Genomic DNA, 27,838 nt, shown 5'->3' with positions numbered 1-27,838 from the left:
TCAAAATATGTTATTGCAATGTGAGAATATTTTTAATTATAATAATAATAAAAAATTTAATCGTGTCCACACACCCACAAGTGTATGTTTTTTGTTTTCCAAACCCACGAGTGTATGTTGTGTGTTGCCATATCAGCTATGGTCTATGGGCTTTAAATTTCGGACCACATTAGTCCATCTGTATAGCACTTTGCAATGCTTAACCATGTCCTAAATACATAAAATTATATATATATATATATATATATATATATATATCCATATAGATTCTAGATAGAGAGAGAGAGAGAGAGAGGGGGACAGCGCCTGTGTCTGCAGCAGACATTTATTTTGGGTGTATGGTGGCACTGTCCGTAGCCCCCACCACGGAACAAGAAAGCACAAAACACGTGGACCAGATTCATTTACGTCTATCACTGAACCATTATTTATTACAACCCATTGTCATTCTCTTTTGAATTTTGGTTGACAGTAATCCTACTAGTTCTAGGTGGTGTTGCTCAGCTGGCCGTGACTCGTTGTATTCTTCTTCTTCTTCTTCCGCCTTCTCTGCAGTACCAACCTGTGTTTTGAGAAATTGAAGCTTCAAATAAAATCAAACACCTTTGTCTCTCTACATTTTCACCCAAAAAGACACCCAAGAGATACCCAAGAGCTGATTTTGCTCATCATCTCCCTAAAGCTGAGTTCAAAGTACATACCCTCTCTCTCCTCTTCAATTCAACTTCTCATGTGATGTCTTTGTTCAAAATTTTGTGCTCTTAGTTTAATTTTCAGCTGTTTTGTGGAGCTCCTTCTTAGATTGGTCTCAATTTTGCTGGTTTAAGATTTCTCCTTTCTGGATTGGTACATAATTCCAGTAGAATTCGGATGCTGTTCAGACTTTGTGCTTTTAGGTTATTTGTCAGCTGTTTTTGTGGAGTTACTTTTTAGATTAGGTCTTAAAACTTTGAATTTCATTAAATTCTTTGCTGGTTTAAGATGATCCTTTTTTTGGGTTGGTACATACGGAGTAATTCTAATAAATTCCCTTTAATTTCCGATAGAATTCGGAATGATTTGATTGATGGGTGTTTCTAAAGGACTCTGCTTTGGCAAATTTGATGAATTTTGGGCTTTTTGGAATATACCCTTTTTATCTTTATTCCTTTATTTGAATATTAATTGCTGGAAATATCATTTTGGACTCTAGAGGCTGGAGTTTTTTGTTTTAACAAATTTGAACAAATATTGGGTTCTTCACTTTATGCATATGACTGCTAGAGAATTGTCTTGGTTAATATCAATTTAGATACAACGATCTATTGAATTTTTAGCTTTTGTAGGTTTGGTAATTGTTACAATACTCTCCCAATGTCTATTGCTCATTCTTTTTTACTTTATTTATTTATTATTTTTAGTTTTGTTCTTCCCTGTTCTTAATAATTGTATGTATATGCATGTGTGCTTTGTGTGTATGTATATTAGATAACTGTTAGTTCCTTGGAAGTACAAAATCTTTGGGGTAATGTTTTTTTTGTTCATTTATGATATGGGTACTTTGATGCAATCCTTTATGTGTGTGCTCGTCGATTGTTTACCACCTCCCCATAACTAGGCGAGGGTTGTCATCTTGGTTCTTAATATTTTTGGCACTAAATGATTATCGTGGTGGTGGGGATATCCCATAAACCTCCATTTAGTTATTTTAGTTATTATTGTTAATGTATTTGGTCCACTGCTTGCTGAAAACGGATTCCGTTATCTATATACATTTAAATTTTTTTTTTTTTTTTTTTTCATGAAGATCCATTTTATAATGAAATTTATAAGAAAAATTAGTAATAGAACACTACAATGTATTGAGACAGACATTGTAGTTTTTCTTATCAATTTCATTTTAAATTGATAAGATAAACTAGTACTAGAGCACTACAATGTATTGAGGCAGACATGTGATCATTCACCTGGCATTTATAATGACCTATTCTTTTTCCTTCTTTTTAATTCCAAAATTTGAGATTTAATCTCAAAAACATTCAATGATTGAAATCTTGTTTTGACCTGTATATGATTAAGACATCCAGGAATCCTGAAGTGATTCAAGTTTGGCAGGTTTACCATTAGTCCATGTGCATTCATAATTTGCTCACTGCTAGCTTTAAGTAAACCTGGACTGTTAAAGATTTTTATTCCCTTGAATCTTAACAATGTTTACAGGGGCCTCAATTCATGTTATGAAATGCTTTTCAGGTAAAATTTAAAATAAACTTGCATAACTACAAGTGAAAGAGGATTCCACTAGTCAATCAAGAATGAATCCACCTAAAATCAAGCGTCGAGTAGGTAAATATGAGGTGGGAAGGACAATTGGTGAGGGAACATTCGCAAAAGTGAAGTTCGCAAGGAATTCTGAGACTGGGGAACCTGTGGCTCTCAAGATCCTTGACAAGGAGAAGGTTCTTAAACACAAAATGGCTGAACAGGTCTCTTTTGAATTTCTCTTCCTTTTTTCCCTCAAAATGTGTACTCTCTCTCTCTCTCTCTCTCTTTTATTTTTTATTTTTTATTTATATATATATTTTTAAATTGAAGCAAATTGATTAATATCTACATAATTTGAATTCTTTTCTAATTTCTTTTCCTATTCATTTGAACATCATATCAGTGCTGTCCTCCTCATGGTATAAGATCCTCACTTTTGCATAATATTTAAATAGCGTGTTTGCTTCTTTTTTGGGTCTTCATTTTAAACTTCATTGAAGGAAATTCTGTTGTAACTATATCTTATTTAGTTGTTTCTTACATGTTACCTGCATTATTTTGCAGATAAAGCGAGAAATAGCAACAATGAAGTTGATAAAACATCCAAATGTTGTTCGCTTATATGAGGTCTCTCTGTCTCTTTCTTTCTCAATTACCCTGCTAGTTTACAATTTTACCTTTTCCTTTCCAATAAACATCCTGCTTGTTGACAATTTTTTATTGCATTTAAAATGTTTTTTTGTTTTAGATATATATTTTATGAAGATCCCATTTCATCAAAAGCTCAAGTGTCTTTTTTTCTTTTAGTTTTTATCTTTCCTTGCTGTATATATCCACCTTCAGTTTACTCCGTTCTCTTCAAGTAACCCTTCTCCTTTAACGATATTGATAGCAATAAGACCATTGTTTTTCCTAGGTAATAAATTTTAGTTGAGGTACCAACTTCAAGAGTTGAAGAGTCATAGAGATAGAAAGAGCAAGATGAGTGTGTTTCTAATGGGCCTATCAAAGCAAATGTTGTTTTCTGAAAATATCATGGCTGCACAAATATTGTCCCTAAAATGGTGCAAGTTTCAGAAAATGTGGTAAGATGAAATCTTAACTGCAAAATCTAACTTTTGGGCCGTTTAGCTTTAGATTTCTTAAACCAAATTTCAAATTTTGTAGTTGCATTGTTCAGCTGCCAATTGAGTTGCCAAGTTTCCTATTATTTTTTCTCAGTTGTCTTATTTATTCAATATTTAGTTTTTGACCTTCCAACTTCTAGGAAGCACTTGTACTTGAGGACCGGAAAGAATGTTGTTAGACTTAAAGGCATGACCTTCGTGATTCAACTGAATTCACTATAACGATCTCACTGTTCAATATTTTCAGCAAGTTTCTTTTTTCCAGCACCAGTGGGTGAGGAATCAAGCTGTCCTTGATTTCCTCTCTGCCATATCAGTATTAGAAAAAAGAATGAAACTTTCTTCTTCCTTTGATGACACAGAAGAAGAGACCTCCATCATGTTGGAGGAGCTCATTTCTTTATCTTAAAGCCTTTTTTTTCTACCCCACTTAAGTACCATTTCACTGGAAGTGAGGGAGAATCTCCAAGGGTCTCCTTTTTATCCTCTTTCTTCATCCTTAAACTTCTTGCCACAAATAAAGGCAATTCCTGGTACTCGTACCGGACAAGGGAGAATCTCCAAGGGACCTCCATCATGTTGGAGGAGCTCATACTGGACAGATTTAATAAGCTAAGCCCAATCCATTTGAAGAATCATTGACAGAATTTCTTTGTTCATTAGAACAAGTGTGGATTCCATGTTGAAGATCTAAATGTACCCATGCAAGCCAATCATGCCCGTAGATAGCTCATAATTGGGCATCACCAATTGACAATATCAAAGTGCAACATGACACCATAAAACTCGTACAATCTTTCTGTGGTCTGAGGATCAATTTACAAGTATTTCTTTATTTTTCTTGACATTGATCATAATAGACAACTTTTCTAGATCTAGTTTGATACATATACATCCTTATATGTAGGAATGATATAGTTTCACAAACTTTGGAGGGCCCTTGTGTGAAACTGTACCGAAGTTAAACTGAATAAAGTTGAGTTCTACAACCAGTTCTTCTTTCATTTTACGAGGCACAGAAGGGCAATGATCTTTCAAGTTTCAAACAAGTCTACAGGAATGCCCTATTATCTGATTTAAGAGTATATGTAGTTGCATTGGACATGATATTCACTAATTTATCAGGCTGTGATAATGACGTGCTAATACATCTTGAATTGAAATACCATTTAAAGGCCTGTGTCTTTTCCTCTCGAAATTATAGTTGTTCTTTTAGTTTACACGATTCATATTATAACCAGAGTAACTGTATTAGTTGCATATTTTAAGTAACTTACCTACCAAAAACGAAAATTTGTAGAATTTTTTAGAACATCATATACTCCAACTGGAAACTAAACTAGTACTTTCAGTTTAAACAACACCAAAATAGGACGTTAACCTTTATCATAAAATATATATTTTCCAATTCCTTTGCTTAGTGTGCCATTTATTTCATTTAGTTATTTTGCTGTCTTCAGGTGATGGGGAGCAAGACCAAGATATTTATTGTGTTAGAGTTTGTAACTGGAGGAGAGCTCTTTGACAAAATTGTAAGTCAGTGAAATCTGCACATCTTTGCATTATTTTTTCCCACAAGATTTCGGAAGCCATTTCAGAAAGATGTAAAACGAAACAAAAGTTGGAGATCATGTCTGGTGTTTATATTATCACATTCAGCTTAATGCTTCTTATGATTTTACCAAGTCGTATGATTCACTTCAGAACTTAGATGTTCCAACTCATGTACTTGGGCTATATTGATATACTTGGTACTTATTTTGTGGTAATTAATATGAGAATATATGTTGACTATGAAGGCACACCATGGACGGATGCGAGAAGATGAAGCACGAAGGTATTTCCATCAGCTTGTTAATGCTGTTGATTATTGCCATAGCAGGGGTGTCTACCACAGAGACCTGAAGGTACTTATGTTGCTTTTACACATGTCTAACTAGTAATTTGGATCATGGTTGTATTTACACTTTGCATGGAGCAATGGTTCACTTTCTTCCTTTATTTGTTCCTTGTGCAGCCAGAAAATTTGCTCCTGGATACCTGTGGAAACCTCAAAGTTTCAGATTTTGGACTAAGTGCTCTTTCCCAGCAAGTCAGGGTAATTATTGTATAATAATTTCTAAATCTTCAAAACCGTCTTCAGTTTTCTTCGTCAATTCATAATATTGTAAAATGAATTTCATGGTTCTGAAGAGTACTTGTGCGAAGATTTGCCATTAAAGTGCAGTGTCTCATGTGAGATGTAAATGACCTTGTAATAGTGATTAAGAGTTCCTAGTGTGAGGATAATAAGAGGTGGAAAGCTGGGTATATCCTACGGTGTGCACATATCTTCTTGACAAATGCATAATTAATTGACAATGAAAGTCTAGTTATTGACCTGTGCAATGTGTGGGGATTGCACACTTACCCAAAACTTTTTGAAAAAAAAAAAAAAATCTTTATTTTATGGCTATACTTAATGGATATATCTTTGCATTTACAGATATACATTAGTCATTCATAACAAAAAGACTGAATGATGTATTTATACCAATTTAAGTATCACTATGTTCCTCAAACTATGATGCTTGATGGCAGAGCATCAAGCCTGGTGGAAGATTATTAAAAACCTTAGTAAATGCAAGCTGTTATTTTATGCCATGAGAAGTCATTTCATGGCTAAATATTTGTAAAGCTTTCATTAACACCTCTTTGGCTTTTCAAGTTACAAATGAACAGGAAATGTGTTCATGGTTCTGTGTCTCATGGAACCTTTTCATCACTCTAGATGGAATTCATTACCTATAACTTAGAAGATCTCTGCCACTGAGATTGGATGATATTGAGAAAAGTGGGCTAATAGAAGAGAATGTGGAAAAGTTTTGAATGAAATTCAGAATGATCTGAATAATGGGTGAGGCAGAGATTTCAGATAAATATATAACACAAAGTAATTGAGAAGTGTGAAGAATGAAAATTGATGTAACAATGAATAAATTTGGAAAGAATATGAAATGCTGAAGAATACTTGGGAGAGATTTTTGGGAAAAATGGTAGAAAAAAAAGAAATTCAATATATATGTTAGTGAATTACATGGTCTGAATAGAAACATTTCAAAGAGCAGTTAACTTATAAAATTTCTCTGTTTTCGACTGTAACCAAGAGAATCCATAAAATTGAGGAATATCTCCTAAATATTGATTTATTTATTAAATATGCATATGGAAAATAGTGTTCAATACCCTTTCCATATTAGCATCATGCAGTGGTGATCTTGGACAGCTTTTTCATATATTTAGAATATATGGTTTTTTTAGAATTGATTAACCATGATTGTATCTCCTCAAGCATGTGTTAGAGGACTTATGTCTCTTTGTTATCTTTATTCTTTTCCCTTTTGTTTTGACTCTCTCTCTCTCTCTCTCTCACACACACACACACACACACACACACACACACATTTTTCTTTTTGTGTGTGTGTTTGGATTTGGAGGGGGGGAGGACCCCCTCCGACCTACCAAAATGCTTCCATGTGGGCTGGCTTCGCTCCTTTATCTACTTTTACTCGCATAATTTTTTTTAAAAAAAATTTGAAAGGTTACTCAACCAAATAACATTGCTTCTTTAGTCCTTTCTACTCAGCCAAATAACATAAGGGAAATCCTCCTTTAAAATATATATATATATATATATATATATATATATATATATATATATATATATATATATTGCATTTTACCCTATTGGAGCATTACAATTGAGTGAGGGCACTAGGGCACAATGGTCATAAAAGTCACAATATTAGTCATGTGAAATGCACATGAAAAACTTCAATTACATTTTTAATGGAAATATAATGGCAGGGGGAACATTGAAAATCTTTTGAATAGTTCAGGGGTTCTTTTACCAAATTAATATTTAAAGTTTTTTTTTTGGTTGCAAAACCATGATAGTTTGAGGTCTTTTGTTTTTTTTTTCCCCCCGCATTTTACGCTTTTGCATTAATGTCTAAAATCTTGAGAAGGTATATGAGAGGCTTAAGAAGGATAATTGCAAAGCGCCTTTTTCACTTGTGAGTTGTGACTAAAGGATTGTACAGCTTTGATGAGACCTAGAAGTCTAAATCAACAAATGGCAATATTTTGTGTTTGATGGAATGTGGCTATTTCTTGGTGAAATAATTGTACTTGTCCCAAAAAAGATAAAAAAGATGAAGAAATGTAAATTCGAAGGTGCACCAAATAGGTCAAATATATTTCTTGCTTCTTGGCAACCACATATTTATGTGCATTGGTTGCTTCATTGTGATCTTATAGATTATAAACAGGTCAATCACTGAATTTTTTGGTAACAATTCCATGATCTCACATTAGAAGGTGATTCAAGTTGGTCGGAAGAATGCCTTGATATAAATTATCACCACATAGAATAGGTGATATTAGTTGCATACATTCAATATATTCAAGTTGGTCGGAAAAATGGTGGTGGTGTTATCTTTGGAACTTCACATTCCTGGTCCTAATAGCGCTAAAAAAGGTAGTACCTTGTGTGGTCCTGTTAATGAAGGGTGGTGGAAGAGCAGACTAGGTATCGACTTAACTTAATACTGGCATTATTTGCATAAAACGACTGCCTTCATACTTGAACTCTTGTTTTCACTCTTGTTAGTAAGAGCTGTTGCCACACCAAGCAAGGACTCTGATTGTTTATATTAATTTTATTAGGAAGTGGTTAAATTGAAGATATGATAATTGTGCTAAAGATGGTTTTATGGCAGAATAACTGCTTCACTTTGATCAAAAGCAAAGTAATGACTCTTTTGATGATTCTCTAAGGTCAAGAAAGAAAAAAAATAAGTGGTTCAGATTTGGGCATATGTTAAATCAACCATTGGAAAAGAAGTGACTCTTCCCAATGAATTGGTTTCATGAAGGGTCATAAGGCTTCATGAGAAAGCATGGCCTGTTCCTTTCAAAGTCATAATTTGATAAATTCAAGTACTGGTGCTATTCTATTCTATTCTATTTGTTTATTACTATTATTATTATTTTTCTTTCTTGTGTTTGTTTCTATTACATCTGAATCAGTGTCTTTTATTTGGTGTTCTCATTTAGGTGTGATTGATTGAAAGTTCAAATATATAAACTTATAATGCACTTTTTCTTTTTCTTCCCCCACAAGACATGTGCTGTAATCTTGGTCTACTTTGGATGTCTTTTGCATGAATTAGGATGTAGTTTCTCATTTTGAGGTTTATCTGGTGCAGGATGATGGCCTTCTTCACACTGCCTGTGGAACTCCAAACTATGTTGCTCCAGAGGTGTGGATTGCTTTTGGATTATTCCTATTTGCTTCATTTGTATCCATTTCCCCGTTTGTGCTTGGCCCTATTATAATTTGCTCTCCTTCTGTTTAGGTCCTTAATGATCGAGGCTATGATGGGGCAACTGCAGACTTGTGGTCTTGTGGAGTCATACTCTTTGTATTGCTTGCAGGTTACTTGCCTTTTGATGATTCGAATCTTGTGAACCTGTATAAAAAAGTGAGCATTTTACTAATTTCGTAGCACAGTGTATCTAGTTTCTTCCGTCATCTCTGTGTTAGTTTCAAAGTGTCTACATGCAGATCTCAGGAGCCGAATTCACTTGTCCCCCTTGGCTCTCATTTGCTGCCATGAAATTGATAACTCGAATCTTGGATCCCAACCCTATGACTGTAAGAATTTATAATTCATCACATTTTGGTTGGTGAAGTGCTTTTGGCTCTATTTCTTACATATAAATTCCTTCACTTATGTATGTCTGATTTTCACAATATATTTTGTGGCAACTGACTGAAATTCATACTGAAACCTAGTTTTGCTAACTTGGGAAATTTGGTAGAGTGAATTTGAGATTCAATGTAGTTTTATATTCAATATCTTACAACTGTCACTGATGGTAATGTATTCATATGATGTCATACAATATAGAAAAGAAAATAAGATATATACTGATGCATTATGATGAATCTTGTCACACTTTGCGAAAAAAAAAAAAAAAAAAAAAAAACTAGTCACACTAGAACAATTTGTATCTGAGGTTTCCCTACATTGGTTCTCAACTGATTGTGCTTTTTGGGCAAATAGAGCCTCAGCCTGGAATTATGCTTAGGATCCTACAGTTAAGGTTGAACAAATAATTTTTTTTTTTTTTTTTTGCCCCCTAGCTGGTACTCACACACACTTGTCTCTTATGAGACTTGAAGCCCTAATCTTCCTTTGGAAAGTAAGAGGCTGATACCACTAGGCCATTGGCCCGTTGGTTTGAACAAATATTCGAATTTAAGAATTACTCAATCCTTTATTTTTTACGCTGAAGCTGTCTGACGATTAAGTTTTGGTGAGTCAGTGCAATCACCCCAACTACTAGTTTTTTATTGCTGTAAACATGAAATCCAAGCTTTCTGAAGTTTTATTTTCTTAGTAATTTGATACTGGATCTAGTGCATCGTGGAATTGTTTGAATCTTAAAATAATTACATCATAATATAGAGCCGTAGGTCTTACCTAATGTGGTTTAAAATTGTTAAAATTGAATAGAAAAAATAAAGTATGGAGAACAGAAAGCAAGAATATAGGTGGGTTGGCCACTAGGGCTTACATCCACCGCGTACACAGCCCAAAGGGCTACATATCTTTTATAATCCCTCTTTTCATGCACAATACAATGGTGGAGGCTCCTCTATATAGGAGAAGAAATGACGAGAATGGAAAGAGATAGAAAATAGGAAATAACATCAATACTGGAGTATTTTTCTCCAGTGATTCCTTTAGTAAACATATTATTCTTCAATAATAGGAAACAACATCAATACTGGATGATTCTCCTCCACTAATTCCTCTAGAAACGGTAAATCTTCAATAAAAATATTTCTTAATGATGCTAAAATTTTTGCTTCTGCACCATTTTGGTAGGATGATCACTGTTCTCCTTGAGGTCTGTGATGGGGGAAGGACTGGAGCCTTAGGCTCTGATAGAGGGTTAGCGCAAGATCCGTGATCTGGACCTGAGTGGGGTCAATTGGTCTTGCTGTAGCTCTAACTAATATTAACAGCTTTTTGAAATGTTACTAAAGTTTCAAATTTAAATTTAAATTAAATACTAAATAGCAATCAATCTATCATGCTAATCATAACCACATTCAAACAGAAGCAAATTAAAGTAGTATAAAGCATGAGTAATGGACACCAAGATTTTTATGTGAAAAACTGAAACAGAAAAAAAAAAATGGGACCGAGACCTAGTCTAGGCTGATAAAAAATTCACTATTAGAAAGAGAGATTATATTGTATTAAAGTTCACATACCCCAGATCCCCTAATTACCCTTTTGAAATAGACTAATCTACCAAACTCTCCACTTAAGTCTCGAGGCACATAGTCGGCTTTGTCAACAGACTTCATATCAGAGGAGGTGATCTACATACCAAAATTAGATGATTTGATGAGTTGTAAGATAACTTATAATTAGGGATTTCATTCCAATTTAGATGATTTACAGATTGCTTGTAGCTAGGAATATTATTTGTGGATACCAAATCTTGGGATATGATTGTGGTAAGCATTCCTTGTATAGTAAATATTATTATATAAAGAAAGTCTCCCGAAAGGAAAGGGAGAGAAGTTTTCTCCAGAAATCTCTTTGTTCTCTTCGTATTGTCATGGTATCAGAGCCTAGCTTGATACAAGAGACGTTCTGAGTTTTTTTTTATAAGATACATCACAGTTTTTTGTTAAAAACTATGGTGTCTTGTTTCTAAGGAGTTGCAGCAACAATCTTGGTTAGAGTTGCAGTCAAGAATTGCTGTTAGCATCATCTCAGGTTCTCATTCATCTTTTCTCTTTCGTTTGAGTCTCGTTTGAAGTTTTTTTTTTTTAGAATGTCAGAAAAGTCAGAAATCTTGCCCATTAAATTAAATGGGAAGAATTATTTTTCTTGGGAGTTTCAATTCCGTATGTTTGTTAAAGGGAAAGAATTGTGGGGACATGTAGATGGATCAATCCCAGAACCAAAAGCTGGGACTGAAAATGATAGCATCGCTAAATGGGAGTCTAATGATGCAAAGATAATTAGTTGGATTTTAAGCTCAGTAGATTCTAATATTGTACTCAATTTGCGGCCTTATTCCAATGCTAAAGATATGTGGGGTTATCTAAAAAAGGTTTATAATCAAGAAAATTCTGGGAGGCGTTTTCAGCTTGAATTGGACATATCTGAATATTCCCAAGGGAATATGTCAATTCAAGACTATTATTCTGGATTCATGAATCTTTGGGCTGAATAGAAGCAACTAATTTATGCTACTGTCCCAAGTGAGGGGCTACCATCTCTTCAAAAAGTGCATGAAATTACTCAAAAGAGATCAGTTTCTTATGAAATTGAGACGTGATTTTGAATCTATTCGCTCAAATCTGATGGCTAGAGATCCTTCTCCATCATTGGATATGTGCTTTGGTGAACTTCTCCGAGAAGAACAACGGTGTTTGACTCAAGCTACAATTGAACAAATGGGTGTTGGCACTAATCCACTGGATGTAGCTTTTATGCAGCTCAGGCTAAAGGAAGGGATTTGTCCAAAATACAATGTTATAGCTGTAAGGAATATGGGCATATAGCCAATCAGTGTAAGAAAAAATTCTGCAACTACTGTAAGAAGTCTGGACATTTGATTGTTGATTGCCGTAAGCGACCTCAAAATCGATCATCCCAGGCTTTCAATGCTACCACCGCAGTGGGTTCTCCCTCTGCTGCTACGACCATGCAGCATTCTCAAGCTTTTACTGCTTCTAGTTCCATAACTCCAGAGGTAGTGCAACAAATGATTCATTCTGCATTTTCTGCTCTTGGTCTCACAAGTAAACCTTCCTCCTCATCTATTTGGTATGTTGATTCTGGTGCTTCCAATCACATGACCTCTTCCTCAACACATCTCACTAATGTGAAACCATATGTGGGAAATGTGAAAATTCATACTGCTAATGGGGAACATCTTCCCATTAAGTCAGTTGGTGATATCCCTCATTCTTTGCCATTACATAATGTTTATCATACACCACGTTTGACCTCTAATCTTATATCTGTGGGTCAATTGGTTGATAATAACTGTAAAGTTTCATTTTCTACATCTGGATGTATTGTGCAGGATCAGGAGTCGGGGAAAGTGATCGGGAAGGGACATAAATGTGGAAGGCTGTTTCCTCTAAGCTTGTTTAGTTATCCCAGGAATAAATCTTTATTTTCGTTATTTTGTCCTTCTTCTAGTACGTCATATTAGATGTGGCATAAACGATTGGGGCATCCTAATGCCAAAAGATTGTTGTTCTTGTTCAATTCTGGTTTGTTTTCTAATAAAGACCTTGTTTCTTTCAGTGATGTCTCATTTGATTGTAGTAGTTGTAAATTGGGTAAAAGTAAGACTCTTCCTTTTCCAATTCATGGTGACATTACTACAAAATGCTTCGATTTGATTCATACTGATGTTTGGGGGGATGCTCCATTTCCCTCTCATTCTCGTCACAAATATTTTGTTTCCTTCATCGACGATTATAGTCGACACACATGGATTTATTTTTTGCATTCTAAATCTGGAGTTTTTGATGCCTTTAAGCGTTTTTTGGCTTACCTAAAAAATCAATTTTCCACATCCATCAAAATTCTTCGTTCCGATTCTGGAGTTGAATATATGAAAAATGAATTTCAAAATTATCTTCGACATGAAGGAATCATTTCCCAGCGAACTTGTCCATCTACTCCTCAACAAAATGGAGTAGCCGAGAGGAAAAATAGGCATCTTTTTGATGTTACTCGGACCCTACTTCTTGATGCATCAGTACCCTCTCATTTTTGGGTGGAAGCACTTTCCACAGCTGCGCATCTTATCAATAGATTGCCTTCTCCAAAGTTCAACATCAATCTCCATATTTTCGCTTGCATCAAGCTAATCCCAATTATAACCAATTGCGTGTTTTTGGTTGTGTTTGTTATGTCCATCTACCTGCACAAGATCGAAACAAATTATCTGCACAATCTGCTCGTTGTGCATTTCTTGGGTATGCATCTCATCAAAAAGGTTTTTTGTGTTTATGATCCTTCTGTCCATCGCATTTGTGCCTCTCGTAATGTTGTCTTTGTTGAGAAACAGTATTTCTTTCAAAATACTCATGTCCCTTCTCCTCCGTCCTCCTTTTCTTATCTTCATGACTTTAGTAGTAATAATCCTTCTGTTTTCACAAGGTTTAAACCTGGGCTGGTTTATAAGCGACGAGGTAAAACAACAATTGGTGCAGAAGAAGGTCCTAACCGTGACTCCTCTCCATCTCCTGATCCAAGTCCACAACCGCCTCCTCTTCGAAGATCCACTCGCCAAATCAAACCTCCTGATCGCCTAATTCTTATGACTACTCTGTCATCAAAATCTATTCCCAACTCATATTCACAGGCCATACAACATTTATGTTGGAAACAAGCTATGAAGGAAGAATTGGAAGCTTTAGAGAGGAATCATACTTGGGATATTGTTCCTTGTCCTCTTGGTCACAAACCAATTGGTTGCAAATGGATTTTCTCTGTTAAACTTAGATCTGATGGCTCCTTCGATCGATATAAAGCTCGTTTGGTCGCTCTCGGGAATTGGCAAGAGTATGGGATTAATTAAGAAGAGACTTTTGCTCCTGTGGCAAAAATGACAACTGTTCGTACAGTGCTTGCTATTGCAGCTTCTCAATCTTGGCCTCTTTTTCAAATGGATGTAAAAAACGCCTTCTTACATGGTGATCTAAACGAAGAAATCTATATGAGACTTCCCCCTGGTGTCACAAGCAATTCTGGATCAGATGTGTGTCATCTACGACGCTCTCTTTATGGCCTGAAACAAGCGCCACGAGCCTGGTTTGAAAAGTTTGGTAACATTATTCGTCAATTTGGCTTTAATCAGAGTACCACTGATCCTTCTATGTTTCTTCGTCGTCGTGAAACTGGTATCACCATTCTCCTTGTATATGTGGACGACATCATCATCACTGGTATAGATACAATAGGCATTCAACAACGACAGGCTTCTTTACACTCTTCTTTCCACATGAAGGATCTTGGAAACCTCACGTATTTCCTAGGCCTTGAAGTGCATCAGTCAGGTAATGGAATTTTTATTAATCAGCACAAATATGCCAAAGATCTTATTGCTTTGGCTGGACTCGAGAACCCAACTCCAGTAGCTACTCCACTTGAAATTAATGTCAAGTATAAAAAAGATGAAGGCCAACTACTCTCTGATCCTACGACATATAGGCAACTAGTTGGGAGCTTGGTTTATTTGACAATCATAAGACCAGATATTTCTTATGCAGTTAATTTGATGAGTCAGTTTATGCACCAACCTCGACATCTTCATCTTGCAGCTGTCAAACGGATCATTCGCTATTTACTCGGCACTCCAGAGCGTGGGTTATTTTATAAAGTTGGTTCATCTCTCCAACTTACAGCTTATAGTGATGCTGACTGGGCAGGTTGTCTTGATTCTCGTCGATCTACAACGGGGTGGTGCATGTATCTCAATGGCTCCCTTGTGTCATGGAAATGCAAGAAACAAGAACGAGTTTCAAAATCTTCTACTGAGGCGGAATATCGAGTCATGTCTTCTGCCTGTTCTGAAATCGTTTGGCTTCGTCGTCTTCTATCTGAATTAGGTTTCCCTCAATTAAATCTTATTTCTCTACATGCTGATAACACAAGTGCCATCAGGATTACAGAAAATCCAGTATTTCATGAACGGACTAAACACATAGAGGTCGATTGTCACTACATTCGGGAAGCCTATGTTAATCATCTCATTACTTTGCCTCATGTGTTAACAAATTTCCAAACTGCAGATATTTTCACTAAAGACTTACTCGTCACCAGTTCTTAGTTGACAAATTGATGCTTGTGGATTCACCAACATCAATTTGAGGGGGGGTATCAGAGGAGGTGATCTACATACCAAAATTAGATGATTTGATGAGTTGTAAGATAACTTATAATTAGGGATTTCATTCCAATTTAGATGATTTACAGATTGCTTGTAGTTAGGAATATTATTTGTGGATACCAAATCTTGGGATATGATTGTGGTAAGCATTCCTTGTATAGTAAATATTATTATATAAAGAAAGTCTCCCGAAGGGAAAGGGAGAGAAGTTTTCTCCAGAAATCTCTTTGTTCTCTTCGTATTGTCACTTCACCCTTACAAATCTGCTTCCTCAATAACAACTCTAATCTCTAGACTAGTCTTCCACTCCAATCTCGGTTGATCAATTGTTTGTTGGTGTTGAACTCTTCAAATTAGCTCCACCACAGTTATGATGTTAGCACACTAATAAAACACTAACCAATCTAATGCAATTGATGAATGCTAAAATAAAAATATATGAATGCACTCAAAATATGCTGCAGATCTCTTTAACTTTGTGTATATCTCGAGTATATTTTAAATATCATAGGGTTTGTATTATTCCCTTGGTCCCATATTAAAAGTCCACTTTGGGAACTGTGACGCACAAATTTGTGTGTCATAGTTCCCGAAGTGGTCATTTAAGATGAGACAAAGGTAGTATGATAGAATATTTATATACAAATTGTAATTGTAGAGAGAATATGGTTTTTGGGTTTTAATCGGAAAAAAAAAAACTGATTGCCCAAGTGTCTCCATCGATAGAGAAACATGTCAATCGATTTACATGACTCCAGTAGCCTTTGATTGATACTTTGATCGATTGAAGTGCTCAAGAATCCAAAATTTAGAAAAAAAAGGAATCCAACATTTAGAAAATTTTAAGGAAGTTGCTCCCAAAAACACTTTTGATTCATATCAGTTAGGATTTTCCAAATAAAATAATGAATTCTTAAAACCCTAATAGATGAATGCATAAACCCAAATTTGGTGAGTTCATATAGTAATTTCAATTGACCTTTGTACCCTTAGTGTCAAAGACTACACTTTTGCCTTTGGTTGAAACTTGAATTCTATCTATAACCATGACCAAGAGATAACTAAATTGACACTTTTTGAAAATTCTAGTTTTTTTTCTGGAAATTAAAACAAAATTACAGACTCTAGTTTTGATTCATGAAATATGTCAACCTAAGTCGTATTGACCTAACAAGGTCCAATAACATATGCTTGTAGTTGGCTTAGGTCTAAGCTTAACTGACAAGGTTTGGTGTCTGTAGGTTGCTTAGAAATGTTTTTAAATGGATCTTTGAACACTTTAATGTGCTAGACCCCGACATGTACTTGTTCTTCACCAGGAGTTTTCAAAGTCCAGTATTAACATGATCAAACAATTCAGACATTCTTGACCAATTAGCTTTTGACGCTGTAATTTTATGCATTTTACACCAACTATATAAAGCAATTCATATAGTCAATGGTCATGACTTCTAGATTTCTTGTTGTACCCATTAACTAATATGAAGCCCTTGAAATATTGTCTCACTAAACCATGTGTTCTAACCTCTGACTAGCCTCTCATGAATTTAAATATTAAATTGTGTTTTTTTAGTTCTTTTATCTATAATATCTTTAGTTATGCATGATGTCCATATTTGGGTTACTACTACAATTAAAGAATCTGAAACATTTTCATATTTTTTCTATATTCCTCTCCCCTTTCTCTCTCTCTCTCTCTCTCTCTTGTTTATAACCAGCGATGCTAATAACTTAAACCTTCTATTGAGGTTGTAGAAGCATCGGCACGAGAGTCTTTGCTTTTATTGCATGGGAAATGTGTAAATGCTTTGGCTACTTGAATGTACGTTGGGCATTCACGTATTATTTTCCTCTGGATATTACGTAGTTAAATATAAATACAATTTCTTATTTTGCTTCTACATAGATTTGTTCACATTGATTCTGTTTTGGTTCTACCTTTCAACTTAATGTATCCTGTTGCAGCGCATCACTATCCCTGAAATTTTGGTAAATGAATGGTTTACGAAAGATTACAAGCCACCTGTATTCGAGGAGAAAGGAGATGCAAATTTGGATGATGTAGAAGCTGTTTTTAAGGATTCAGAAGTGAGTTTACCTAACTAAAGGAACATTTGAGTACAAGTTCTAAAGTAAGTGCTGACATAATGCTAACTTCATGAAAGTTACCTCATAAATTGTTTGCTTTTGGTGTTGCAACAGGAATATCATGTGATGGAGAAAAGGGAAGAACAGCCCACGCCCATGAATGCATTTGATTTGATTTCTATGTCAAAAGGGCTCAACCTTGGGAATTTGTTTGATATAGAACAGGTTTTCATTTTACAAACTTGTTTGTGCCTTGTCTTGAAACTTTTATATTCGATTAAGCACTATGCCATCTATTTTTCCCTAATGAAGAGAAAATAAGTGCTACATTGATGTTCTTTTCCCAGGTTTCAGAAATTAGAATGTTACTTGTTGCATTTTTAAGCAAGAAAACAAGTTTTGAATATATTTTTACCCTCTCCCCGTCATTGAAATCATGTCATATTAGGGTATGCATGTTACATTAGGAGACAATTAAGCCTTCTGTTAGTTTTTTACTTGATTCGGAATGAAAACTAAGATCCGAGGGGAAAAGGGAGAAGGAAATAAAGGAGGAGGAAGAAAGCAGAGGAGAAAATATGTTACATCTCTCTTTCAACCCTATTTTATGTATAGAGTTGCAAATGAATTTATTGCCCTCAGCTTTGGCTCTCATCACAAGGCCCATATACACTAGAAAACACAAGAAATTTTGACACTTCCTTTCAAGTTGGTGCATGTATTTTACACATGCCAAACTTGCTTAACACATTATAAAGGACATGTCCAGCAACTCTTTTTAGTTAGGATGTTAGCCAGTTGATATTTTGTCCTTGCAAAGAGCGTGCAAACAAGACTGGCCAGGATCTTCTCTTTAAAGTGCTTGTCTACATTGATATGTATGCCGTGTCTGTTGGATGGGCTTGTATCTACTAATCTCTGCTCTATTATCACAAGTGCAGAGACAGAGGAACATTGATACATGTTACATGTTATGATAGAGTACATATTTGTATGTGAATAGTTTACTAGAAAATAATCTTGTGTGATACCTCAGCTGAGCCTCAAACCGAATTCATTACCTTGAGTCTCATTCAAGGTGAAGTTATTGTGGGCGAGAGGGACTACTGGGCCACTGGTCCTCCCAAAATCAATTCTTGAAATTATATCTATATTAAATAACTGACCTTGTTAACGAACACAGGTGCTACCCTATCAGTTTTTTCAGCTTGGATATGAGGATCATGGGCCCCGTGATCTCCATGGGGCCCTAGCTTGCTGATCAGACATCAATACCGTGAGAATCTCCTCTTTAATGTATAAGTTTTGCCGTCGGCATAAATTTGAGTAAGGACCTCCTTTTCTACAAATAAGCTTTGATGTAAGGACTAAGAACTACTTCTCCAACGATTTAGTCTTCCCACAAAGGTCTAGTTGAAGTTTATGTAACTAGTTTTAGGGTTAGATGAGAAGAAGAGAGATGGAAGAAAGTCGTGAAAGAATCCGATAGGTATGTAGGGATTTCTACAGTATGTCTTTCTTATATATTAAGATGAACAAAATAGAATAATACCCTTGACAACTAAACAATTACTAAAATAATGTCATCTAACAGGTCTCTTATTGTAAAGTTATGCCTTGGTACCTTCTTTATAGCCATATGACAATGGCTTGTGGTTGTGTGACTATTGCTCAACGTCAAGAAACTCCTCTATGAATAAGCATTGGGAAGACAATCAAAGGCACTCAATGAGTTCCTCTCTATGGATAAACATTGATGAGACAATCAAAGACTCTTGATAACGTCTCTGTGGATAAGCATTGAGGAGACAATAGAAGACATTTGAGGATCTCCTCTCTACATATAAGCCCTGAGGTGAGAACGAAGTCCCTTAAGGAGCTCCCATTATAAACCTTGATGTGATGGTCAAAAAGCGCCTTAGCACTTGTTATGGGTCCCGAGTTGGGAGGACTTATTAGAATTCACACCTTTATTATAGCAAATATCACCTACCACGACGAGAAATATAATATTAGGTGGAATGGGCGGTAGTGGAGTAATATGAATTTGAGAAAGTTCTAAAAATGATGTGTTGCTAGCTGGTGATGCAGAAGGTTCTTGAAACATGAGGAAGCAGATTACACTTGTAAGTTATATGCACCACCAATAAGTTAGTAACCCCTTTGGGAGAGGCATCTCTAGTTGCAACAGGTCATAGGTGTAAGAGTAGTACGTGCAGAATTGGCCTTGACAATTTGTGTGAATGGATTTCAAAGATGAAATCAATGGTGAAGAATGCTGGATGAATCCCGTGTGCATCATTGTAGTCTTCCCTTCGATAAACAAAGGTGTTTTCTCCGAGAATGTAACATCTCTATAGTTGACGAAGCCAGCAAAATGATAGTTAGGGGTGCAAACAAGTCGAGCTAAAATGAGTGTCAGCTTCTTAGAGCCTGACTCGATTGAGATGAGATCTGTAGGAACTCTGTTTGAGCTGTAAGCAGGCTAAGACAACTATTCGAACTAAAATTGTCCACAGAAAATAATCATAGATGAACGCACAGATCATGGTCACGCACATAGTTTGACCAAACTCCAATATCTATATCATCGCCCAAACAACTTTCAACAAGTCCCCATTATGGCTGAACAACTACCACAAATTATCCCTAGTGTTAAATATCACCCACGTGTAATTAGTACTACCCGAACATTCCAAACTTTGACTAATGACCGCAACTAAAGAGAGTACACACTGTAGATGCCTCTTTAAGTTTACCCAAGGATCCCATATCTTGCCAAAGGCCAATTAAATATTATTAATTCGTCATCTTGGATTTTACCTTTTTATCAGCGGCTTTCTTTATTGAATCCATTATTTTTCCGTGCAGGTCCGACCTAATTACCTGTTGAAACATTGATAAGAAAATTCTCTGTTGAATTTGTCTGATTTTGGCAGTAAATTAATTTTGTGCAACAGTTGAGCCTTTCTTGTAGAGATGAGATTTTTGCATATGGTTCTTTCTTGTGAATTTGGCACAATTAAGCAACTGCTTTTAATTGTAGATCAGATTTATGATTCATAACGAATATAATTTACTGAACTAACAAATGAGCTTAAGAGGAAGACAGTATTAATTGCTTTATTTGCAATATTTGAGATTTCATTTGTTTAAATACAGGATAATTTTATCCCTTTTGCACTATATTTTGTTTGCTTCTGTTTAACATCATTGATTACAGGGATTTAAGAGGGAAACAAGGTTCACATCTAAATGTGGAGCAAATGAGATAATCAGCAAGATTGAAGAAGCCGCGAAGCCTCTTGGTTTTGATGTTCATAAGAAAAACTACAAGGTGAAGCAAGTCAACAATCATATACTTATGGTGAATTGTCATTTAGAGTACTAGGGTGTGAGTTAACTTTTAAATAATATTCCCCCACCCATCCACACACGCTCGCTCACATGGAAAAAGAGGAAAGAAAATAAATTACATATTTTTTTATTTTTCACCCCAGATGAGGCTTGAAAATATTAAAGCTGGGAGAAAAGGAAACCTCAATGTTTCCACTGAGGTATGTAAGGATGAAAGCTTAATCAACTCATTTGGTGGTTCCATTGTAAGTTCCATTGCTAAAATTACAATCTCTTATGCTTCAATCAGATATTTCAAGTGGCACCTTCTCTTCATATGGTTGAGGTGCGAAAAGCAAAAGGAGACACTTTAGAATTCCATAAGGTAATCCTGTTTCTGCTAATACACACACACACACACACACACACACACACACGCATATATTGGCTCTATTCACTTTTCCCACTTTCAAGAATATGAATGATTCGACCCAATTTAACGGCCCTGCAACTCATGCCTTTGTAATATCACACTACTTAATGTGGGTACCCTATTGCTGGTTTTAATTCTCCTTTTCCTGTTCATAATGACTTGAGCTAGAGGCTGAGGGGATAGATAATCTATTTACATTGTGGGCCTTATGTTGTTTGATTGTGGACTTGTTCTTCTTCTAGATGTGGCTTATACGAGTGAATACTAGGGTGGATTTTTTGTTCTTCATGTAGTTGACCTGAAAAAGTTTGAGAAAAGGATTTACTTTAAATGAGTTTTAGATGGGCTTCTAATTATGTTCTTCACCGATCAAATTTCTTCACTAGGAATTTAATAAACCCATACCTCCAAGATAACTCCAAAGCCCATTGCTGACTGAACCATTGAAATCTTGTTTTCTTGTTTGAATCAAGTGTTTACCAGGATGAGGAGGCTAGTTAAATTGGAGCTTCTGCTGTGACGGTAAAAGAGAGGAGATTTAAGAAGTAAAAATAAAATAAAAAAGAACAACTAAACAGCATAATATAAACTAGTAGTGTATGTGATGAAGATATAATATGATTTTTAAATAATTGAAATGAAAAGGTAAGATCTACATCATCGCCTGTTTCACCCCCACTAAAAAAAATATAAAATAAAATAAAATAAAATAAAAAACTGTCAAACCTGATTAATATTAGTGCCAATTTCTGGTGCCTCGTCCTATTGGCTCCATATTTAAATATTGGAGTTACCCGCTTCCCAGATTTTGTTACATCACTGAGAGGTGCTAAAACTGAGGTATCATAAATGGTATCTTTGTCCAAATATACGATAACCTGAAAATATTGGGTAGTCTGATGTAGAGGTCAGATGCAAACATTGAGCTGTGAGTTTGTGTTGCATAGTGTGCTTTGCTGAATTTCCCAAGAATGGGGTAATACAGCAAAGGTTCGGACGCTGAAATGGCGTAGTAGGGTTCATTTTTAAATGCACTCCCCCTACTATTTTCCTGCCAGGTGAAGAAATAAAGAATTAGGCAATTCAACTTGTTGGTCAAAGAAATGGAACTTTTAGTAGTTTATTTACTTCACTCCCTCCTATTGTAAATTTGGTTGTTAAGACACACAAAAAATATATTATATTTTTTGTTTTTAAATTAATATTTTTATTTTATTTATTTATTTTTGTCGTCGTTCTCATTTGACAGTTCTATAAGAATCTTTCAACCTGCCTAGAGGATGTGGTTTGGAAAACAGAAGAGGACATGCAAGAAATGAAGTAGAGCACTGTCCACCTTGGAAGGGTTATACATTTGACTCTTCGGTTCAGGCAGAACCTATATATATATATATGTATTGGAGCTCAGGTATTCATTCTTTTGTTTTTCCTTGCTTTCTTTTATGGGATCTTTTTCTCCCTCCCTCTAGAGAATTAGGCAGACAATGCTCCACCAATTGTTTTTGAGTTATTTTAGTTAGACATCACAATGAGTCCCATAGAGCTGCTGTTTGTATAATTTAAACCCTTAAAACTCTGTAATCTCTATTAAGGAATATGATCGAACGAAGAAGGGACTATCGGCTCTCTCATTTCGTTTCGGTTCCATGTGCTTTCATGGAATCCACTTCCGAGAAAGAAAGAAAAAAGAAAAAAGAAAGAAAAAAAAAAAGAGAGACAACAGAGAGACAAAAAAGAAGGAAAAAAAAATTGTATTTAGGTTGGCTTTCAGTTGTTTCTCATAAGATATCTTTCATCCGATGACCAGACTTGGATTGGGAAAAATGTTGTATAAATTTGGAATATATAGCGGGGAACGCGGGAAACGGAGATATGGGTTGTGGTATTGAAATATATGTATATAGTGAGATGAATATGGTAATGAAATTCTTAGTTCTATTTCATACTTGTTCATCAAATGTTTATGTTGAACTCAAATTGTATATTTTCGTCAATTTGAAGATGATGTGTATAAAGTATGTTCTATGTATTCAGTTTAGACATACATTTGAATTAAATTTGAAGAGACTATTAGCAAATGAGATGATTGATTAAAGGTGGTGCTAATAAAATGCATTCATTTTGCATTTGGAAGTATGGAATGGCACTAGAATTGGAGGGAAATTAGGTTTGAGTTGTTTAGACAAGAATGCACAAAATAAAAAAATCAAAGGATATGACAAAATCTTCTCTCTCTCTCTCTCTCTCTCTCTCTCTCTCCCTCTTTATTTTTTATTTTTATTTTTTTTCAAATGCAAATTTGACACCAAATTGAAAAACGCCACTTAATATTTACAAATGAATAAAGGAAGTTTGGTCCTTTGTTTGGGCTCGACCTTTGAAACCCAACCCGAGTATTTCTGGGTTGGACAGGTTGTTCGGGTAAAAAACCTCCCCCTAAACCCAATATGCAACTCACATTTTTCTGTTTCCATATTTGAAGACATCAATTTTCAAGAGAAATTAAATTTTCAATTCATTTACACTTGCCATTTTTTCTGTTTGAATTTCTTTATAGTTGTAAAGGTGGAACATCCATATATTATTACTTTCGTTCCAAATTAAATGTTCTGTTTTACAAATATTGGGAGTTACGGTTATCAAAATAGAACATTTAATTTGGAACAAAAGAAGTACTTAATTTTGTTCGGTGTATTACAATTAAAATCTTATAAATGAATAATTTGACAATCTCTGACATCTCAGTTTAAAAGCAACTTCAACAGGTACTTCTCCAATGCGGGCAATTTTTCGACCTAAAATAATGGAGAACAATAAATAAATAAATAAGCAAGTACTAATAACTTCCTGCATATTTTACCAACTTACGAAGTCTGAATGCTTAAGATTTGGAGAATAAATTAATTTTGGGTTTTGGGTTCGGGCTCAACCCAAATTTTCTTGAGTTTGGGAAATGCCTAACCCGATTTCGACCCGAATTTTGAATTAGTAAGCCCCAGTCCGAACATTTTTGAGTTGGGTTCGGGTTGGACCGAATTGGCCTGCTCAAATTGCATCCTAGGTGCAACTTGGGCAAGCTAATTTGAGCTCAATTCGAAGTTTGGATTTGGGCAATTATTTATGTAATTAGGTTTTGATTTGAGTTGAAAAATTTGAAGTAAAACTTAACTAGGGTTGGGTTCAGGTTTACTAATTTTAACTTTTATAAATTTATATTGTATAAAATTATTATATACTTATATAATCATGATTAACCTTTTATATCTTGATTTATGGTATGTCAATTCCTTGAAATTTTTTTTACAATTTTTATGTAATTACTTTCAGATTTTTGGATCTTTTTATGTATTCAATCGAGTATAAGACTAACTCGAGATCAATTCAACTTTTCTAATATGGGTTTAAGAGTGGTTTAGGGCAAGCTTGGTTTGAATGTCGCTTTGGGTTGAGTTGAGTCTAATTCCCTTCAACAACTTTTTACAATTTTTTTTTTTTTTCAATTATGAAAGCTTTCAATGTTCAAATAAACTACGGGTAGACCCTCAAACAAAAAGAGAGAGAGAGAGAAGGATGTGGTCAAACGAAGGAAAGTATATTCCTTCTTTCCATTTTGCACTTTTTTTTTTTTTTTTCCTCTCTCCATTTCACTTTGCCTAACACATTTTAAGATTTTAGATGGAAGAGAGATAAGAGAAATGTGTCAGTAACAGTGCCTTCGAAAAATAGGAGGGGGTGGAATGGAAAAAAGCATCATTGGGACAGAAAAAAGAAATGAAAGAAAAGAAAAGCATTAACTCTACTTTTATATAAATAAAGGAACAAAACCTTAAAATAATAATAATAATAATAATCATAATGGCAACTTTTTCGTCTTGTTTGTTCCGGAAAGAGATTGAAGAAAAGAGAAATGAAAGAAATAGTTTATTCACCGAGTGTAGAGTGTTTAGATAAATAATAAATGAATTAAAAATCATTATCTAACAAGAGTCATTGCAGCTAAAATGGAGGACAGCTTAAACAAATGCTGTTAATAAGTCTCTCATTCTTCCTCATTTTTATTTTTTTTATTTTTTTATTTCCCTCCTAATTTATAAACCAGACATTATAAAATATAGGGTAAATTGCACTCACACCCCCCAAGTTTGCAATAAAGACAGATAGATACAATTTAGAGAGAGTGTGATCCAATTGCCCCCTCAAATGTGCAAACTTGAACAACAACATTTCCAACTACGATAAGAGTACGTAATTATTCTTTGATTTCTGAATTGATCCATTTAAATCATGAAAGTACAATATTAACCTTTTACAAGTCCTTTGATTTGACCAAAATGACCCTTGGCAAAAAAAAAAAAAAAAAAAAAAACTCCACCATGGCCATCGCAATTTTTTTGCAAAACCTTATTATAGTATTAAATTAAAATTATTTATGGTAATGTTTTACATAAAAATTAAAGTTGGACCCCTCAAATTTTTTTTTTGTGACACGTACTAAATCATAGATACTAATTGTTGTTTTTTTATATAAAAATTAAAGTTGATCTCTTTAATTTTTTTTTTAAAAAAATTTATATGGTTCCCTGATATTAAATATAGTTTAATGATGAATTAACTTTTAATCCCTTCAAATTCCAATAAACCTCTTGCTATAAAAGATCAAATTTAGTTTAAAAAAAATTATTAATTATTATGGTAATTCATATAACAACATATTATAACGCACACATATATTCACACACATACATAAATATTATTTGTTATGAATTAGAAAGAAAGAATAAAATTTATTCACTTGACAACAATAATGATTCAATCGACAACTTTTCTCTTCAATTTTATTGCATACATAGACACATTTTAACAATATACATTAAACTTGCACAAAAAAAATTCTTACAATGATTTTATGTTATTTTAAAATTTTAATTTTACATTACTAATTTGGCCTCACCAATTAAAAATTCCTGGGTCCGCCCCTGTTTGTATGCATATGGCATTAGTGGCTACAGCGATGGAGTTTGATTTTGATTTATTATTATTATTATTTTTTTGCTAAGGATCATTTTGGTCAAATAAAAGGACCTATAAAGGTTAATATTGTACTTTAATAGTTTAAATTGGTCAATTCAGAGGTTAAAGGGCAATTAGGTACTCTTATCATGGTTGAAGTGTTATTGTTGTTCAAGTTTGCGAACTTGAGGGGGTAATTGGATCACACTCTCCCTAAGTTGTATCTGCCTGTCCTTATTGCCAACCTGAGGGGGTGTCAAATTACTGTAAGATATAATATTTTCCTACTTATGCTTTTGTTTTCTTTTCTTCCTTTTGCCTTTAGGCTAACGCAATATTTTGACGTCTGATTAATTTAGTTTGGTTGCTAATAATTCATCCTCAATAATATGTTTTGACAATTCCGGAAATCCAGCACGGATTCAAAGAGGAGTTAAAGGGGGCCAATCGTGGCCCCCAAACCCCCCACCCCCCGTGAGAGGAAGAATACATGTGTTTAGTGATAGACTATGAAGTGATTATGAAGAAGTTAGGGACCGAGCCAAAGCCCTTCACCGTCGGCGGGCCCCATTAATTTTTAAAAAAAAATATTTAGGCATATAACTTTTTTTTTTTTTTTTTTTCTTCATCATTCTTTCTCTTCAAAGTATTTACTTTCCCTTTGTTCAATCAAACTTCTATTTTTCCTTTCAAAGTTCTCTCATATATTTTTTTCTAATTATTTTCTTCATCTTTTTTATTATTATTATTATTATTCACTTGATTTATTTTTGTTACTAAATAACTGTAATGGGATTTTTTTTTTTTTAAAAAAAAGAAAAAGAAAAAAAGAAACCAATATATTGTAAATACTATTTTTAAAACAATAATTTAAACATTTTTTTATATATAAAACATTGTGCAACAAATTAGTTACCAAACATACTTTTTTAACAAAATAAATCACATCACAAAAAAAATGTTATTATGTCTGTTTCATATGGAAGTGAAAATACAAAATATAAATTGTTGTAAAAAAAAAACACCTTAATGGACGTATTTATGTTTTCTAATTTATTTTACAGCAATTGTTATTCAAATTATTAAATACTATATAAAATTTGAATACCACATGGCCACTGCACATCTATGTCTCAACTTGTCTTTGCTGCACCTTTATTGTCAACAATATATATATATATATATATATATATATTGTTGTAATGCAATTTCGGTTTCCAGGTTACAGATTGGTAATGTTTTACCAAGCATTGCTACACCTCGCTTGGATTAAGAGAGTCAGGAGAAAAGAAAGCAGAGGTGAAGGAAGAATCACTTTATTTTTTGTTTGGGTTAAGTGCAAAAAAAATTATGATTTATAGGGTTTGTGTATAAATAGTTCTTACTTTTTAAAAATGTGCATTTTAGTTCATAAAATTCAAAAAAAATGCAAATAAGTCAATCTGACTACTTTTTGGCCAAAATTGACATAAAATAAATTCAAAAACTCTATTTTGCCATTAAGTTAAGTGCAAAAAAAACCCCATTCTATTATCGATATAGTGCAAAACAGTCCCGGTATGGTATAAAATCCCCCAATACTATCAATTTGGTGCAATTTCCCTCCTGTTCG

The 27,838-nt window shown here is 34.3% G+C and overlaps 1 protein-coding gene across 2 annotated transcripts; it reads left to right on the top strand.

The window, feature by feature from the left end:
- Positions 1–444: 444 nt before the first annotated feature.
- Positions 445–23,294, top strand: LOC132311575 (CBL-interacting serine/threonine-protein kinase 3). Of its 2 annotated transcripts, XM_059809548.1 has the most exons (15): positions 446–693; positions 2,233–2,465; positions 2,809–2,871; positions 4,832–4,903; positions 5,171–5,278; positions 5,389–5,469; positions 8,621–8,674; positions 8,771–8,896; positions 8,980–9,069; positions 17,325–17,447; positions 17,562–17,672; positions 20,671–20,784; positions 20,948–21,004; positions 21,094–21,168; positions 22,466–23,294. In XM_059809548.1, exons 2-15 carry the CDS (start codon positions 2,295–2,297, stop codon positions 22,538–22,540), a joined length of 1,320 nt encoding a protein of 439 aa, XP_059665531.1. In that variant the 5' UTR covers positions 446–693; positions 2,233–2,294; the 3' UTR covers positions 22,541–23,294. The 2 variants fall into 2 exon arrangements, with proteins under 2 accessions (XP_059665532.1, XP_059665531.1); XM_059809549.1 differs by lacking the exons at positions 17,562–17,672; positions 20,671–20,784; positions 20,948–21,004; positions 21,094–21,168; positions 22,466–23,294 and adding an exon at positions 17,115–17,181 and having other exon boundaries at positions 445–693; positions 17,325–17,431.
- The last annotated feature ends 4,544 nt before the right edge of the window (positions 23,295–27,838 follow it).

The sequence above is a fragment of the Cornus florida genome, unplaced genomic scaffold (genome assembly GCF_030987335.1).
Source record: "Cornus florida cultivar Cherokee Brave unplaced genomic scaffold, ASM3098733v1 CherokeeBrave_3.0.0_Hap2_Chr06, whole genome shotgun sequence".
In the NCBI taxonomy this organism is placed as follows: Eukaryota; Viridiplantae; Streptophyta; class Magnoliopsida; order Cornales; family Cornaceae; genus Cornus; species Cornus florida.
Note: the sequence above shows the minus strand (reverse complement) of the source record. Positions and strands in the feature narration are given on the sequence as shown.